Raw genomic sequence first — 18570 nt, forward strand, 5'->3', positions numbered from 1 at the left:
CTTATTCTCAATTTACATAGGATTTGCAAACTCTGAATTTTGCCTTGAATTTTTATTTCATATGGCCTTAGAATGCAGCTGAAAGCTGAAGTTTTGCTTGATTTTAAGTCTCAGCCAAAAAGAGTTGGGTTTTTTTAAGTGTGCATTATTTCTATGTTTCCAAATAATATTCTCGTTTGTCTCAAATATTGGCCTCAGCTTGCTTGAAACGAAAGGCCTGGCCATTTACTGTAATAACCAGCTGTGTATTTATTTAAAATTCAGTCTGAACTTGCTTAAAATATGGTTCCAATTCCTTTTGAAACCTGGCTTGGGACTCCCAAGTTCTCAAACTATGACAACCCTTTCAGGGCACTGGCCTGGTTTTGCACGTTAAACATGACGGTTGTAGCTCTATTTAAAATTCAAACATATTCTCCTACTTAGGTGGACATGATGCTGGAGCCCCTTGAAATTCTGGGTTTGAATCTAGGCTGATTCAATATAAACTGAACACTTGCAAAGTCACTATCCTCAAACATCCATATACATAATTTCAAATGCAGTGCAATCACTCGCTTGCTTAAAATTAAGCACATTTGCAGATTATAGAGGATGACAGTGCGGCGTGTCCCATTGCAGTGAAGCTCCCAGTTTGAGATTCAAGCCCGACTCCAGACATGCTGGCACAGCGACAGGCACAAGTCGCCGCAGCAGATGTGCCACACTGTACTACCGTGGTGCCCCGCGCTGCCCATCAGCTAGGGACACCACACGAGGTGGTGGCAGGGGCCGCAGGCTGGCTCATGGCAGGTCCAGGCACCGCACCGATACAGCCACAGTCCGCCAGAGTGCAAATGCCAGACGATCCCACTTTGACTTTCTCTTAATTTTAGGGTTTTCACCTTTTTCCCTCAAGCTGCAGACCAAATCAGGAGAGATGTTCTCTTTGTTTATTGAGCGCTTTTGTAGCCACCACTTAGATGGAAAAATAACACGAAGGACAGGATTTCATAGTTTCAGCTGCTTTGATTCAGTAAAGGAAATGCTCAGTGTGAGTAATGGCATCCTTAATCAGCCTAGCCCTTGCACACACTTCAAAATAGCTTGAAGTTAAATCAGTGCTGAAGTAAGACCTTTGTACAGTTTAGCAGTCGAACAAGAAAGTCAATCTAGCTGTGTCGACACAATCAAGTATTCCAGCGAGGCCTGTGAGACATAAAACAGGTTTGGGAAATCCAGTATCTTCACAATAGATGGGCTATTCAGCATGTCAGCGAATTTATGCTATTGGATTTTGTGGTAATTACATCAGTCCTTTCGCCAATCTTGAAATATTGTCCAATATTGAAAGAAGTCACTTCCAATCTCAAGGCATAAAAAAGTGAAGATGAACATTCATCAGAAAATTTCTTTCATGAGTGTTTTATTTGAATTTATATCATATCCACAAAAATAGAAACAGCCTTTAGAACCATTTTGTGATACATCGTCTCCAAGCTGAGGTTTACAATGACAATAGTGAAATATCTAACTTGGATTTGTTTCCACATGTATACATTGAAGATGATGCTGTGAGAAGCAAGCAGGAATTACGCAATGTGCTGCAGAAAGATGAAAATGTAACTAAACATTTTAATGTCTGTGTAGTTCACCAGCTTACATACAGTTTCTCAGGATGTTTTTAGAGTAAATTGCTCTAATTTTGTGCAGAAAACATAGTTTGAGAGTGCTCATGCCAACACCTTTGACACTGTGATTTGCTTGTAACTATATAAATATAATATACTTTCCTTTCTAGAGCTTTATACATATGAAAAATTATGGTACAATGAAAATCTATACACACGGTGCTACCAGTTCAGCAGCTGCTAATTTAAAGGATACATCTAAAAATATGATTGCTCAGCCTCTGAAATATAAAATAAAAGAGCAATCAGAAATTCTTCTTGTTTAAATAGTAATTTACATAAACATTAATCTCTTCATTTTCTCCATTTGCTTAGGTCTGGTAAAAAGGCTCCCTTTGTTTGGTTGCATCTGTCCTTGGCAAGAACTGTAGTTTTAAACAGTCCTTTTTGTTTGTCTTACACAAAGGTTAATATATTTGTAAAAGAGAGTAAATGTTGGCCGTCTTCTATTCCAGCTTTGTGCTATTGTAATGCTGAATGACAAGTACATAGTCTGAAAAGTTCTGCAGAGTGGGAACAGAAACCTGCATGATTTTCACGTGCTGAAAGACATGACAGTGGAAGACTGGCATTTATACTGCACCCCAGCATAAATCACTCTCCAGATTTATACAGTATGCTTCTAAATAAAGCTTTAGCCTTCACAACCTTTAAAAGCAGGTTTAGCTGCTGCTCAGTAACCAAGCAGTGACACGTGTATATCACAAGTTCATTTATCTCCCAAGAAGTTTGTTGAGAGATCTGGTAGAAAGCAGCTTTATGAAGGTACTACAATCAGTTGCTGTACAATGCACGGTAACCTGAGATAAGGTACAACAGTACTGCAGATTTGTGATGGTGCCACTCGTTTCAGATTTTCACCCAAGGTGTGGATTGGGAGTGGTGGGTGGTGGTGAAGAGCATGGAGCAAAGGGCTGCAAATAACCATGGGGTAGGGGGGAAGGAATGGTCTTTGGAGCAAAGTGAAGATGTTCTCCTTGTCTGGTGGCCTGGTTCTTGTTATATGAACTACAAAATTATGGTAAAGGAAGTGAAATGTAGCTAATCAAGCTAAAAAAAAAAAGGAAATTATTGAGTTGCGCAAAAGCAAGCAAGGCTAGCACAGTCAGTCCAAAAAAAAAAAAAAAGAGAAAGAGACTGAGAGAAAAAAATGCTTTGAAGTACAGAGACTTATTATTTGATTTGTAAATAAGATGAACCTCTCTCCACCCAGGTTATGAAAAGTAAAAATTGTCATGTATGGGTAATTGATGGTGACAGCTCTGGCATACAGTGTAGGAGGAGGTGTTATTGTTTGACATGCCCTACATGTGTAGATAACAAGCTAGGCTCTGATGTTTGCTTACAAATTGTTGCTAAGCACATTTGATACCCTTTATATTGATACTTCTGTTGTCTCTTGATTTCATCTCTGTTAACTTTTAAGACAAACAAAAAATGGAATAACCTACAACCTCCAGCTGCACCTTGCTGCATTTCAGGCTAATCTTGATTAGGGGATCAGGGGATGCCTGAGGAAATGGTTATTGGATGGATTTAATATTCTTAATTTTCTTTTTTTTTTTTTTCTCCTGGACTTCTCAGTCCCCGTTATTGTTTTCCAAATTCCCCATCCCTGAAAAAGTGAGTTGGAATCAATCTTGGTTTCACCTCTGTTAACATCACCAAGAAAATCCTGTTTCTCAACTCCCATATCTCACATACTCAGTGACCTAGTGAAGTGCTGCCTCCTCTAGTTTTTATTTCCCCATGTTCTGTGTGTGCTTGGTGCCAGCAGGAAGCATTTGTGTCTTGGAGAAGGAAAAAGCTGCCAACAAACATTCAGTCTCTGCATTGCACTTCTAGAGATGAGCCCAAAATACTGACTGAGATCTGAATGTCCCCAGACTCTCAGGGTCTTTGTGTTGGTGGGTTTTTTTCCAGCTAAGAATCCCAAGCACAGCTGACAAATACAATATAGAGTTAGACTTGAGAAAAGCAAAGGGAACTCATATATTACAGGCAATGGAGCTTTGCATTTCTCAAAGTTTTTTTGAAATTATCTGTCCAGGTGAGACTTGATCTGCCAGGAGGACCATACGACTTGAAGGGAGACTGCTCCCTCATGCCATGGGATTAATAAATGTTCTGCTTGCCCACCCCCTCACTACTTCGTATGGCATGGATTTGAATGCTTTAATTAGGAGTACAAGAGGGTGGGAGGAGTATTAGTGTTTCTACTGGGAAACCAGTGCCTTTTAGTAAGTTTGCTCAGTGAGAAAACAACCTTCTTTCAATAGCTTTTGGTCCCCGAGATTGACTCTTTCTGCAGTTCACCTCAAAAATGTATAGCCCTTTTCCTGGGATGAGCTGAATGCCCTTTGGAGATTAGGGAGGATACACAGTACCAGGTAAGGTCAGGTCCTAAACTTCTGCCTACAAAAGAAGGTCCCAGTGGTGGAGGTAGTATGGGTTCTCCAAATAAATGCTGACAGCCACCTTGCAGAGCCACTGCTCTCTGCGGCTGGGATAAGCTAACTGAAGAGGAACCCACTCTCTGACTCAACAAAAGCAACTGGAAGCCAGCAAAGTGTTACTCAGAAATTAGAGGAGGGAAGGAACAAGTGATATTGGCCAATGAAAGCTATAAACCAGCTGACTATGGAAGAAGACTACTTGGCTCAGAGATGCTTTACTTTTCCTCCACTTTCAGTGGCCTTCCAAAGTGTATCATCTTACTCCCTAAATGCCCTAGTATTTTGTTCCTTCCCTTTCTTTGCATGACTCATAAATCACATTATGCCTGTATGATTTTAAAAAAAGAGAAAAACTTCACAAGAAGGGAAAAATAATCATAATTCTATAATGTTAACTTATATCACAGAAAACTGTGTACATTTTTTCCCCATACAGGACATACTTCAAATAAAATAATTTTAACACCAATAATGATAATGCTCCTTCTTCCCGACAGAAGTAGAATTGGTTTTTCACCCCAGTTTGGTACATAAATATAAGAAAATAGTCTTTGAATATTTACATCCAGGTGTTTTAAATGTTATTTCTTGACATATTTAATTCTCATTTTCTCTCCAGCCACGGGCATTCTTTCCAAATTTATATACTAATCTCCGACCATCCACACGCTCCAGGATTTCTCTTTTATAATAGTATCTGTTAAAATAAAAACATAGAAAAAGATTGAAGATAAAATTCACCTACGGTCCTAAAAGGCCACTGCCAAATAGGCAATCACTTAGCTAGCTGAAAAGTCTTAATACCTAAGATTATTATAACTGAAAGATAGAGAAGAATAAATTGAAGTCTTCTTTTTACTTTATATTAATTATCTTCTTATTTTGAATTTCACCATATTAAAGGTCATAGCATATCGCTATATTTATCACACACTCATGAGATTTCATGGGGTTTTGTCCAGATAAGCCAGGATCTGAGATCAGACCAGGAAAGAATCTCAGCTTCCATTTAAAATGATAACTTTCATAGATGACAGGAAAATGCTCCAAGTGTTAAAGCAAAGAGCAATGAAAACTCTCACATACAATTTGTAAACCTATTTTAAGATAATGGGTGGAGGATATGTCTAGTTTCTGAGCGCTGCTGGAAATAACAAGGTATCTGGACATTACTGGGCCATTTAAGCCTTCCCTGATCAGCAGTAGCACACGAACTTTCAGCTTGCTACAACCATGTTTCTTTCTGACATTGGTTGTTCGGGTGGACAGCAACAGAATGTATGTGTTATATATATATATATAACAGCAGGGGAAAGAAAAGGCAAAGAAGAACACAGTGTTACAATTTCAAAATTAGAGGGAGACCCCCAAATGTCAAAGAAAGCAACTGGTGCTGCTGACAGTTCATTTTTAAAAGTCAACCAGATTCTCCATTCAGGTAGTTTCTTTACATGTCCCAGTCTCCTACAGCGACATCTCAGCTCACCTCATAGCCCGGCTGAGTTTCTCGTAAGTCATGCTGCTGTTGTTTTTCTTCTTTCCCCAGAGCTGAGCCACAGCTTCGGATTTTAAGAATCTGAAGACACCTTCTGACCGGTCTTCCCACTTGATTAATCCTGGATTTTTCTCAGGATTGAGAAGAATATCTCGAATAAATTCCCAAAGATGAGTTCCTCGAGGGTCTGAAAGAGGAAAGGGGGCAGGAAAAAGGAGTGTCTAAAGAGGTCTCCAGGCTATGCTTGCCATTTTTATGTCATGTTCTTACAGCATGTCATCTACAGGCAGTGACCACTCGGCCAGGACAAGCTATAGTTCCTGGAGTGCAGGACCCTCACCTCGGAGATATATAGGCAAAAAATGCTGACAGCCTTTTATGTGGAGGTGGAGGAGAGCGTCAGCCTTTGGCAGTCTGAGCCCTGTGGCAGGCAGGTAGAAGCCCCAGCAGCCAGGGGAAGCAGAGTCCAAACCACTCACTGCTTCCTTCTGCCTTTGGCACTGTTTCTGCCCTGAAGATAACATGTTTAACTCTTCCCCTCATCTCATTTGCCCATTTTCCTGATATTCTTCTACAGCATGGCATGTAACCTGATATTATCATGCGGTACGTGAAAACGCCAAGATAATTGTGAAGCAGGCACTGAATCTCCATGCATTTAAAAGACAGACGGAAGGCAAAGGAGGTGAAATGCCATTCCACATTAATGAGTATTTGGTCCCAGGTCTCTTAAGTATACATGAAGAAGTAAGAAGGCATAGAATGAATAGAGGGATAGTGAAAAAGCTGGCTAGCCAAAATTGTATGTGAAAAGGGTGTAAAAAAGTTTGACCGTGGTATCAGAAAAGGCAAAACTACATCTCTAAGTTCAACAGGCATACCTCCCATTTTAAGCACAAATCCATCTCACAGTTGCTGTAGAGGCGGCACCAGAAAAAGAGACTAAATAAGCAAGTCAGATGTAGTAGTTTATGATGGAGAATAAAAAGCACAGTGACAAGGCAGGCTAGAAAGATAGGAGGCCTTTGGTCTTCAAAAGTATGCGAGGGTTTAGACCAAATTAAGAAGGAAACAAGCAAGTCAAAGATGTGAAGGTAAATAGAAAGTGGTACACAGTGCGACATGAGTAGAAGTAGATTTCAGTCAACTAATCCAATATTTTTCTTTATTATTATAACTGTTTTCTAGAACCACCAAAATGTGGTGGACCTAGTCTATCTGGACATCAGTAACATACCCAATAGGTGATGACACAGCAGCCCTGAAGAAACTGAAAATGTTGGGGATTAGCCCAATATGACAAGATGACCTTTTCTACATGCCAAGGCTGTGATTGAGTTCTTAGAACCACAGAATATCTTAAGTTGGAAGGGACCTATAAGGATCATAGAGTCCAACACCCTGCTCCTCACAGGACTATCTAAAACTAAACCATATGACTAAGAGCTTCATCCAGATGCTCCTTGAATTCTGAAAGGCTTGGTGTTCTGACTACTTCCCTGGGGCGCCTGTTCCAGTGACTGACCACTCTCCCAGTAAAGAACCTTTTCCTAATGTCCAATCTGAACTTCCCCTGATGCAGCTTCATTCCATTTCTTCGTGCCCTGTTGCTGGTTACCAGAGAGAGGAGATCAGCGCCTCCCTCTTGCTGCCCTCCTTGAGGAAGTTGTAAACTGTGATGAGGTCACCCCTCAACCTTCTCTTCTCTAAGCTGAACAAACCAAGTGACCTCAGTTCTCCGCAGGTTTCTTCAGACCAGTCCCATCTAACCCTTTAATTAGCCACCTTGATATACACACAAGAAAAGAAAAAAGCTATCTGTGTGCAGATAAAAAGTTTAGGAGTTCTGGCTGGGCGAAGTCACAGAGCAGGCTAAGAAGAGGAGTCAGGAAGAGACAGTCAATCTGGATACCATATTGAAACAGGAAGACATCAAATACTACAAAATGTGGTGAGGGACAAATATTAGGGGTTTCTATTATAAATAGGGAATGACAGAATGACACGGGATGCAAAAGACATACACAGGATATTTTCAGCATTAAAATCTCAGTAAAGTACATTAGTGGAACTATTTCCAGAAATCACAACTATGGTAACCTCTACAGAGTCAGGTTCAATCAAAACTAGCAGAAAAAGCAGATTAGGGGAGTACAAAGACTGTCATATCAGGGGAGAAGAAGGTGTCAGGATTGAGGGGCAGGTGCTTGCTTGTAATGCCGTACATGAGAAGTTCTGCAAGGAGATGCTGAGCAGGGTCTCTGGTGCATGCTGCGCCCAGCAGGTGCAGGCACAAGCGTGGCCATGCCCACGGACCTTCCTGATTTAGCCCTAGGTCACCTTCATCATTCCTTTACTCCCTTCCACCAGCTCAGCTCAACATAGGGCAGAGGCAACTGGTTTCTGGTTGCTTCCCCATAAGCCCTCACTGATAAAAAACAATTTGAAAAGTATAACAACACTGAGTCAAAAATAGCATAAGAAAACATTACTACAAGCAGTCAGATCCTTGGAGGATTCAATCGTAATAAGGATCTAACCAGGTTTGTTTTCAAAATGCTTCCTTTTCTCTCCCGAAGGGGATTTACTTTTAATGGGTTTCTCTTCCTCGGATCAACCAACCATCCTAAACATGGATGTCAACTTACTGTGCTTCTTGGTGTGGGACTTTGGGGCATGATCTTGCGATTTTTTCACATCTGAAGAATCTGCAGAGAAGGAAAATGAAGCCTATTTGTAAATTTGATTAAAGGCTTTCCATTGACTAGCAGGTTGAAAGAAATAAAACCACAAAAAAGAACGAATATCTCTTTTAAAGATAATCACTTTTCAGAAGGTAATCTAAGTAAGGAGGAAGGGGGACAGTTTTGTTTTCTGTACTATATGTTAATCAGCACACTTCACAAAGAGATCATTGATGAATAAAGAATGAATGCAGAGGTAAACATTTGGCTTTTGAAACCTAAATTTGGTTAACAAATACCTCACCTCATGTTTTGTGTGAGAGAGAAAAAAATAAGATGATCACCTCTACAAAACGAATCCTGAATTGTCCCATTATGTCTTAGTCTTTGCAGAAGCATGTATCTTTGGGGGCTTATTTGTTTCTGAAGAGATGATCTAATGTGAAATGTATGCACTGGTACCAATGCACAGAACACCTACCTGACTAAAACATAATGAACTGGCAAAGCATTGCTGTTTAGGGGGGAACGGGGAGGGGGGAACAGGGCTGCGCTGGTAGGAGTTTTTGGCAGCTGGACGTGCATATATTGTTCCATGGCTCAGAGCCATAGAAACAAGCCATTTCTCATCAATGGTACTTTATCAACTGCAGCCAGCCAGAGCAAGAATAGGATTTCTGGCACAAGTGTTTCTTCAGAAATGAAGAAAAAGAAAAGTTCTGCTTGTTCATAACTGTAACCTACCTTGCAGTCTGCACGTTCAACCCTCCTGCCCTCAAACCACCGCAGCCTGGCTCTCCTTTTGTCATTAATGAATATCTTTCATCTGATTGCTCTAAGTCTCGCAAAATCTGTGGGATAGTCATAAGAGGGAGCCCCTTCTGTGTTTGCTTTTCAGCCTACTTCATGCCTGAATTCCATAAAGCAAAGCTTAAGGTCCCACGCATGTTTTCCCAGCTTCTATGAATGCACGATTATCATACTTTTCATGGAACCCGGGCATTTGCATGGGAAAATGACTCACAGGAAATACTAATTTGCATAGAAACTTGTCAGATTTGCACAAGCAACTGCAACAACTGCATGTGAAAAGGTAGATGCAAAGCTATTCACACACCTGCTTTATTCATACATAACTGGAAATATAAACTGAACAGGTCAGTGAGGATAAGCCTAACCTCCACTGTTCTAAGCCTGACATAATTATTGTCCTTGACCCCCAAGCAGCAAACGTGCTCTGAGTCATTTTGCCTTCCCAGTCTCAGAGAGCAGGAACTAGCCTGAACCTCACTCAGCTTGGGGGGAAAAAGTAAAATTAGCCTTATTTCGCTGCCTTTCCCCAGATTACGATTCCCCTGATGTTATTAAAAGCCTGTGGGAACTCCGGGCAAGGAAAGCAGGACTCAGTCCTTTATTTGCCCTTACATAATTCCTTCTCATTTTGTAATCCCACAATTCGCTTGCAAATGTTTGTTATGCTCCACTTAGCTGGAGATTTATTCTTGGAAGTTTAGCTGCCTTCTGCCTATCTGGTGATATATTCTGGATTTCAGCTGTGTAAATAGCCTCCCGCTCTGCCTCCGCTCCTACGTGGAGACCAGTTTCAAACATGCCATGTTAGGAGGCTGAGGCCTGACAGATGAAAAGAGTTATGATGCAGTTTCAACAAAGCTGTCTTACAAAACTTTTGACAAAAGGTTGCACAGTATTTGCATATGATTCAGGAATGAGCCATTTTTTTACGGGATATACAAATTTAGTTTTTACAGGAGGCTGTGCCCTTGGCGTGCCACCCTAGCTCTAGGCTTAAGCAGTCAGCGGGTAAACACACTGTGCCAGGATCTTGACTGGTCCCCATTCCTGTCAGAGAGCTCTGAAATCCTGGTAGCCATCTTGTGAGAGTGGGTGGAGGCAGTGCAGAAAGCAAACAGAGTGCTTGGTTGGGTTTTTCTTTAAGGTTTGGTGGTTTTCTCTTCTGGTCAGGTTTTCTCTCTTTTATTTATTTGTTTGTTTGTTTGTTTGTTTGTTTATTGCTGAGTTTAAACTGTATGTCACTTGGGAAATGCAGCTGTGCTGGGAGGCCAGGGGATGCCGTGAACGGGCATCACAGAGCCTGTGACTGCCTCCCACGTGCAGCGACACCGGCTGCCCCCAGCGCGGAGGCAGCGCCTGTGGGGCTGCACCTACTGCAGTGTGCTTTCGTCTCTCAGCCCCCCCTGAGCTTCACTGCTTTCCCCCTTGGGTCTGTTTGCTTAACAATCTCCTAAGAAGGACCTGCCTTTCCTTCCCGCCTTTCTCACTCCCCTGCCACCTCTGCTCTCCTCTTTTCCTGCTGCGTCGCTCTCCCGCCTCCACCCCCCGGATATGGCCCACAGTCCCACCGCCCCTACACATGTGCCGGGACTGCACTTTTGCCAGGCGCTATGGCAAATGGGTTTGCTCTTTCTCCTGCCCTTTAGCAGGCAGACTGTAGCTCTGCCTCATGGAAGCACGGTGAAGAGGCGTGCAGTGCCTGACCTGCTGTCAGCCGAGACAGGCTCCACGAAGAAGCCCTTCTGCTGGCACAGTTGGACTGAGGGCTTGGTGTTAGCCCTACGGCTCCCCCAGGCCAGCCCCAAACCCAGCCACCTACTCAGTGTGAACCACTGGCTCACGAGGGAAATGCAGACACTTCTGGGGAGGAACATGGCACTCATTTGCCCAGATCCAGCTTACACCACAAAAAAGTGTGGTGGATCTGAAACATCTCATCTCTGACACTAACACCTTCCCCTTTGACTCAGCCATTCCAAAAGATAAGTGGAGATTGCAGATTATGTGATCTTCTTTGTCTTGACAGAGAGAAAAGCATTTCTTTAAAGCAAGCTATTGTAATAATGATAGCTAAAAGAGCGTCAGAATCAGTATTACTTGTTTTAAAATTACTGGAGGCTCAGATTCAATCCTACAACAGAACACCACAGAGACTATTACACGTCGGTAGCTCTGGGACAAGTGACAAACAATTAACAATATAATTACAAGTTCCTTACCAGGAGGCTGGTGACTAGGTGTCGTCATGGAAATCTGAGCACGACAGAATGTTTTACTGTCTAATAGCTCTGGGAATTAAAAAGAAGACGTTTATAGCAATAGCTTCAGACAATAAAAAACATCTCAGAAATGCATGAAGTATTGTGATGTTAGTTACCTACTGTGCTACCATAGCCACTGTCATATAGGTAATTCTCCTCTTTCCAGGACACCATTAGTGACGGATCTGAAGGTAAAGGACCAAAAGGAAAATTAGTTCACTAAAAGAACATTTTTTAGCACAGAGGTGAATACTGAGCACTGAAGGAATAAGAAATGTGCAAAAAAAGAGCTGTGAAGGGAACCAAGAAGTGAAGGGGCTATGCACGAAATTATTTTCTTTCACTCAAAATTATGGATGGGGTTTTGCATGCTCAGGCAAATGTACTTACACAAAGCACTGACTTTTAGAAATAACGTATTAGGCTCTTCCTTTTCCTGGCTAATATATCATTAATGCCTGCCCTTGAAGGAGGTTTCCTATGGCAGATCAACTCTAATTCTATCCAATCCAGTCCTGAATTCTCAGCCCCTGGTGATTATGACAGTGCTTTGGTGCCATAGAGATGAAAGTCTTCTCAAATATCTAGTAAAACAGGAGGATGCCTATAATGAGTATTTATTTCTATAATGGTAGAACTCAAAAGTCCCCCCGAAACAGCTTCACGTGTAAGCCCATAGTGAGAAACATGAAAGCCTCTTCCTAGATGAAGGACCATTTTATTCCAGGCATGTCAGGTCCCCATCCTTAACCTAAAAAGCATCTCCATGATAAAAGAGGAATTATTTTTAGTGACCTTCTGGTCAGATGGATCAAGATAAGCAGAACAGAAGTATTTTTTTTTATGACCTGTACATTGCAAGATATACAGAAGTATTGTCTTTATGACCTGTATATTGGTCAGAAAAATATTCTCTTCACAGTGCATTTTTTGAGGTCAGAAGCCTTAAAAATCTCTTTTCTATTTGAGTCCAGGTCAGAAAGGATAAGATGTAAGGTTTACATCTAGGTTTTACTTCATTTTTTTCATGTTCATATAAATAAAATTTAAATAAAATCAAAAATTAGTTATAGCTAAATCATCATGTTTGGCTGAGTTACCACTTACGACATAGGAATTTAGCAGGCATGCTAAGTAATAGCTGCATGTTTGGGCACCCTGAGCTTGCGTTCTTACAATAGCACACACCCTTTGCTTGCTTGGACACCTGATCTGCCTAATGTTGCCTCTGAAAACAGGCCTTACCTAGCCAGAACATGGCGAGACAGCTTGTCTTCCTATTTTGGCCTTTTTCAGTACCCACGTCTTTCCAACTGCAACAGTCTACTAGGATGAGGCAGGCCACCCCTCTAAACCGCCAGCCCCATCCCTGCTGGCTCACAAGGAGTCCCCTTCGCGGCAGCCCTAATCCGTACCACCTGTTCCTCCCCACGCAGAAGCTAAACCTACTCCCACTGCCCACGGTCAGCGTTGCCAGAGCCCCACCATGCCACTCCTGATTCACCACAGCTAGGAGAACCACCAGTTAGTCCGGGGCTTTGACCTTTCTAGGATGTGCAGCTGAGGTACTTTGCATTGCCCTGTGTATCTCTGGTGGGAGAAGGAACTAATATTATACCAAGATCTCATAAATAAGGACTTGAAGGATTACTGTAGTTTCCTATATGGCAGGCATTAAGGCTGCTGCATGCACATCACCCACACTATGCAGGCACAGGCAGAGAGTGGATGGCAGATTGTAATGCTTGGCCCACTGCAAGAAGAAGGTAAATAGTATCCCTGGCTGGAGAGGCTGGATTCCTCTGGATTAGCTGAATAAACAGGCTGGCAGTATTTGTCAGAGACATCGCACGCTATGAATCTGCATTCATTCTGCCATGAGATACTAAAACATGGCTCACGAACACACCCACATACAAAGGGGCTGGGACTAGTGGGATAGAGAGAGTTCGGGTACAGACAGAGGTACTCTGGCAAAGGAACCAGGAAAATAATCACGTCTGAAGAGTGGGATTGAACCTAGCTGATGTTCTTTCTCAGTGAAACAAAGTCCTGGGAGAAAAGGGATCTAGCTATGAACACAGTAGAAAAAGAGACTGCAACAGGAAAAATGCAGATTTATTCAAACCAAAATGCTACCTGAATTTCAGTTTCGTTGAAATGTGAAGAAATGGAAATGTAACATTTTTCTCTCTCTCCAAGTTGTTTTGTTGGGAAATTTCCTCATCTTTCAAGCATTAATAGCACTTCACAACAAAATATTTTTTCTCTCTTTTTTTATAAACTGACAATACTGTGAAAATAGTCGGTTTTCAAATCTGCTGAACGAAGCACAGAATGAAGTCCTCTACAAAGCCACACTCACTGAACACTGCAAATTATTCCAACTCTGAACAGGAGTATATACTGCTGATACTGCAGAGGTCTCCCAGGAAAAGTGGCCACATGCAAACTAAGATCGGTGGTACTACCTGAAACTTCAAAAAGGAGACACTGACTGATATTTGTGTTACTCCTTTATCCTGCATGATACACTTTCCATTTAATTTAATGCCACTTTGACATAGCTCTCTTGGAATGAAGAGTTTCCCCCTTTTGTCATCATTAAAAGACAGCTTACCCAACTGTTGCTCACCTGTTTGCTCTGTCTTCACGATGACATTATGAGATTGGTACATGTCACTTCCACACTGGCCTGCAAGAAAACATGGCAGATAGGATGTATGACAACAAGTACAGAAGAATCAAAGGTATTAGCTCCAAGTGGTAACTGCTACAGCTGAGCCAGAGGGCTAAATCTGGAGCAGGACACATACCCTTTACCCTGGTCCTTCAAAATTCTGTGTTATGTCATATCTAAGCAATTTAGCAATAGAGTGAATGAGGTGTAAGCAGTATAGTAAACATAGCAAATGAGACCTGCCAGCTAGGTCTCTGGGGAATGTAAGCGACTTCTGACAACCCCAGAATTCTGACCACTGTACATGCATCTTTGCCTCACATCTATTTACCGTTCCATTTTAGGTGTTGAAGGTTGCTGTAAAGCAGTTGCCCTGCTGTCCCAGCTGCCTGAGTGAATTCCTGCAGGCTCATGCTGCACAGATGTTCCCCGTTGATATCAAACTCCTGGAAAGGTATGCAATTGGCATCCAGTTGGTTGGTATCAAGAAGATGCTGCAGCCACTCCCAGACTTGAAATTTAGTCCAGTACTGCGGGTGTATTTCGTGCCACTGCGTTCCATAGAAGCTGCTGGACACTGGAAAAGAAAATAGGTGTTTGCTGTCTCTGTTAGAGCCACAGGATTACGTCTACAACAAGAAAGGTCTATAGCTAAATTGCACCCCCTGGAAGTACACAGATCTAGATTCTTTTCTCAGTCCCTAACACTAGCTCAGTAGCTATTTCTGGAGAAGGTATTGTTATGCGGTTTTGCCTCAGTTTTCCAATTAAAAACTGGGAATTATTACATTACACCTCTCTTGGCAGATTGAGTATGTAGGAATTAATTTATTGATGTTGGCTAAATACACCAAAATTCTTTGATAGAATATGCCTTACAGAAGTACTGTTGAAAAGGTATGTTGATCCTCAAGTGGGAAAATAATTTTGTGCATCAGAAAATGATGGAGAAGCCTTGCAAAAATCTCATAATGTGACATGGAAATTTTCTCTGAATAAGGACTTAATAAGAACTAAATATGAACTGTGGGATTTAATCAAAGAATGATAAAAGCCAAGGCACTCTCATATTGCTCCACAGTGAAAGCCTATCACTATTCAGCTTCATGACAGAGCCCACTTTCTGATGAATGCACGTTACTTCTGTAGTCTGTTAAGGTGATTTCTGAATGCAGTTGTAAAACCCATTTTTAGTTACGGAAGCCGCCTAATTTTCTTGTCAGGTTGTCTGAATCTTTTCCTGACAATCTTTTAAACTGCCCTCAGTTTTATGTCATTGCATGACAATAATTTATGTGACCAAATGAAAGAAATTGTATGTGGGGATAGAATAATTATTAAAGAGCAAAGGCAGCACTGCTTTTGTCGGCCATCGCAGAAGGGCTGGCAAAAGGAGTTCAGTGCAATTTATTCCTTGGGAAAGGAGGGCAATGGAGTATGCCAGGCACAGATGGTGGCATGATAAAATGCTCACAAGTGCATAAAGGGTTTAAGGACGAGAGAATGAGAAATTGCAGAGGTGGCTGAATTACAGGAGGAGCAAAGGCTGCCACAGCCTTGCTCTACAGTAGCCTCACTCCAGGATATGGTGCCAGTCCGTTCTCAGTGTCCTCAAGAAAAAATTACCCACATAGCTGTGAGAAATACTGACAACAGTGGATAGTGCTAGAGGACCACAAGCAACAGAGCTGGCACATTTCAGGAAATCACCTCCCCTCAGTTCCCACTAGACTTCAGGCCTCTTTGGTTGAGAAAGGCTGTGCGCAGTGCTAGTTTCCAGGTAAACACAAAAAAGCCCCACAGTTACTTAGGTTTCTTCATAAATATTGGCCAACAAGGTCCGTGTCAGTAACCTAGGGAGTTTGCAGGACTGTCTCTTATCCTCCTGTTGAAGGATTTGGGGGATGAGAGTGCAAATTATGAAGTGTGGTATGTCAGAGAATAAAGATTTGATGGACTGTCAAGTATACCCTGAAAAGGAGGTTGATATGTATTTCCATCACTTCAGAAGCATATAGGAACTTCAGAGGCCACTAGACTCTTAATGTAAATGGAGAACCTTTAGTGAGAGGAAATACTAGCTGGGTAAAAGGAAGTGAAGTGGTGAATGATGATAGAGGCTGGTCAGAGCTTTTGGCTTCCTGTCCCTCTACAACATAAGTGAATCCTGAGGAGCTCCATCCACACTGGAAACATGAAAATAGACCCCACCGTTTCCCTCCACAAAATCCTGTGCAAAGTGAAACTCAGCTAGGACATTTTTCCCCATGAACATGCTACAGACAGGTCAGCACATTAATTAAGTGCATACTTACGTATTCCTGTGTATTTAGAAATTTATAAATTTAGAATTAGTGTAATAAAAACCCCCAAAAGTTTAGTTGAGAGGGAATTTGTATTGTAAGTTTTGTACAGCATTATTTGCATTAGGAGAACTGCACTATGTGTTCGTCTGCTTAGATTTTAAGGTTTACCTGTCAATTGAGTGATAAAAATGATTTTGAAATTGTATCAGACACTATAGATAGATAGTTAGATAGATAGTATGTACTTCTATCTATATTTTTATACCGAGGGGGAATATATATAAGCATATTTTTATATATACAGCCATATAATCATAAAATAGTAAGAAAAAAATAGTTTTCAGATCACAAACTATCTAGTGCTCTAACGTCAGTCTAATTAGAAAGTTATCAAGTAATCTGAGCTGAAAAAACAAATATGGTAAAGCAGCAAAAAGACCATTCCCCCTGGAAAGCTGGGGGGTGATTAGCAACGAAGAGTAATGTTGTTTCAGAGAAAGCATCAGGGGTAAAGATAAGAGAGAAAGAATTCCAGACCAAGGAGGGGGAATATTTGGCACTTTCAATTTACCACTAAATTAATTCTAAGAAAAAGAACCACTAAGGAAATGAACCATAAACCGGTCACTTTCAGAAACTTAGTGTTGCGAGTTTAGCTTTTTACAATTAAAGTAGCAAATGGAATTTTTTCTTACCAGAAGTGAAACTCCAGTAAACTAGTATTACTGAAAAATATCATCTGTGCATGCTTAAAGGTGTAGTAGCCCCTTCTCCTCTGCATTCCCCAAAAAAACACGGCTCAGAGCCGCTAAATTCCTCCTACCATTGCATGTGGAATATCCGTCTGTCCAGGAAGGCTGCTGATGGAGTAGATTGCTGCCGGAATTGATACTCATTCTGCCAGCTCCTTCCAAAATCATGATCTGTAAGTGAATCGAACAGCTTGCTTAGTGAGCTGTGTCTAGTCCAAGAAGTAAATGGCAAAAAAAAAAACCCAAAAAAATCCACTGAAAGTGAAGTGAGGAAGCCAATTTCATTTGTAGAAGATACAACTGAAATCAGGAACATGTTGCCACAACCCCTTTTCCACTGCCACAAAATCTCTTTATGATAAACATTACCATGATTGATTTGCATATGCAAGAAGCAAGTTTCTACAGCTGCCCATCCATAAATGAATAACCTGTAATCAGAAATGAAGCTGAATGAAAAGACAAAGCTCCTGACAGAGCAATACAGGAAAATTGCCAAGCTTTAAGAAATGAAATACTAAATATTTTCATTATTTTACATGTAATTTGAAGACAAAAATGGCTTAAACAAGCTTTTCTTTTTTTCTTTTCTTTTCTTTTTTTTTTGAGAGAGAAGACTTTTCAGTAATTGCAAATGAAACTATACAGTTGACAACAACCCATGTTCAGAAACTCCCTCACATAGAAGGACGTACATGTTAATGCTACAGGGAGGTGATGTTACAAGGAATATTTTGTCAGGTGACCCACTTTCTTATCTGATCTGTGTCAGCAGTGTCTATAACACTTCTCAGTAACAAATACCACAGATCACACATTTCAAACTACTGAAAAATCAGATGGTCATAGATCTCATAAATGAGAAAGCCACTGTTGTAACAGAAACAGCATTTTGGAGTGACACCACCCCGAAGCCAGCATTCCCTCTTTTAAATAACACAAACTTTACTTTCTACCTACCTAGAATTAGCACTATGAATAAAACTGTCCTTTATTTCAGTTATACTTAAAAAACTCCACCCTGCTTTTACAAAATTTTAGAAAAATGTCACATATTTATCACATGCTTAATCATTCCAGTGAAGGTATACACAGTTCTCCAGGTATTTTTTATATTTTAACTTATCTTTCAGTGGTTTGAAGTTACAATGTTTAAAAACACACATTATAACCATGGACATTCTTCAAGAGTTTGGAAAAATAATTTGTTAAATACTATAAAGGCTTCAGATTGTTACTCTTATACAAATACACAGGGAAAAAAACCAAACTGTTGTTCAAAAATATTCTAAACAGAAAACCACAAAGTCTGTAAAAACAAAATCTTAAACATCAGGATGGCATGTGCACACAGCTAGACGTCACCCTGGAATTAAAAAGATGATGAAATACAAAATGGACTTGTGAAAAGTAAGGTCACTGGTCTTGGTTGTTTTCCCACTGAGGCCAATGA

At 41.0% G+C, this 18570-nt stretch overlaps 1 protein-coding gene across 1 annotated transcript; it reads right to left on the minus strand.

Moving 5' to 3' along the window:
• Nucleotides 1–1495: 1495 nt before the first annotated feature.
• EHF (ETS homologous factor) lies at nt 1496–17288 on the minus strand. Its single transcript, XM_040602557.1, has 8 exons — nt 17189–17288; nt 14391–14636; nt 14015–14074; nt 11496–11564; nt 11338–11406; nt 8270–8329; nt 5613–5808; nt 1496–4823 (listed from the first exon to the last, which is right to left on the minus strand). Exons 1-8 carry the CDS (start codon nt 17283–17285, stop codon nt 4724–4726), a joined length of 897 nt encoding a protein of 298 aa, XP_040458491.1. The 5' UTR covers nt 17286–17288; the 3' UTR covers nt 1496–4723.
• Between the last annotated feature and the right edge of the window lie 1282 nt (nt 17289–18570).

Source organism: Falco naumanni, chromosome 7 (genome assembly GCF_017639655.2).
Source record: "Falco naumanni isolate bFalNau1 chromosome 7, bFalNau1.pat, whole genome shotgun sequence".
NCBI lineage: Eukaryota > Metazoa > Chordata > Aves > Falconiformes > Falconidae > Falco > Falco naumanni.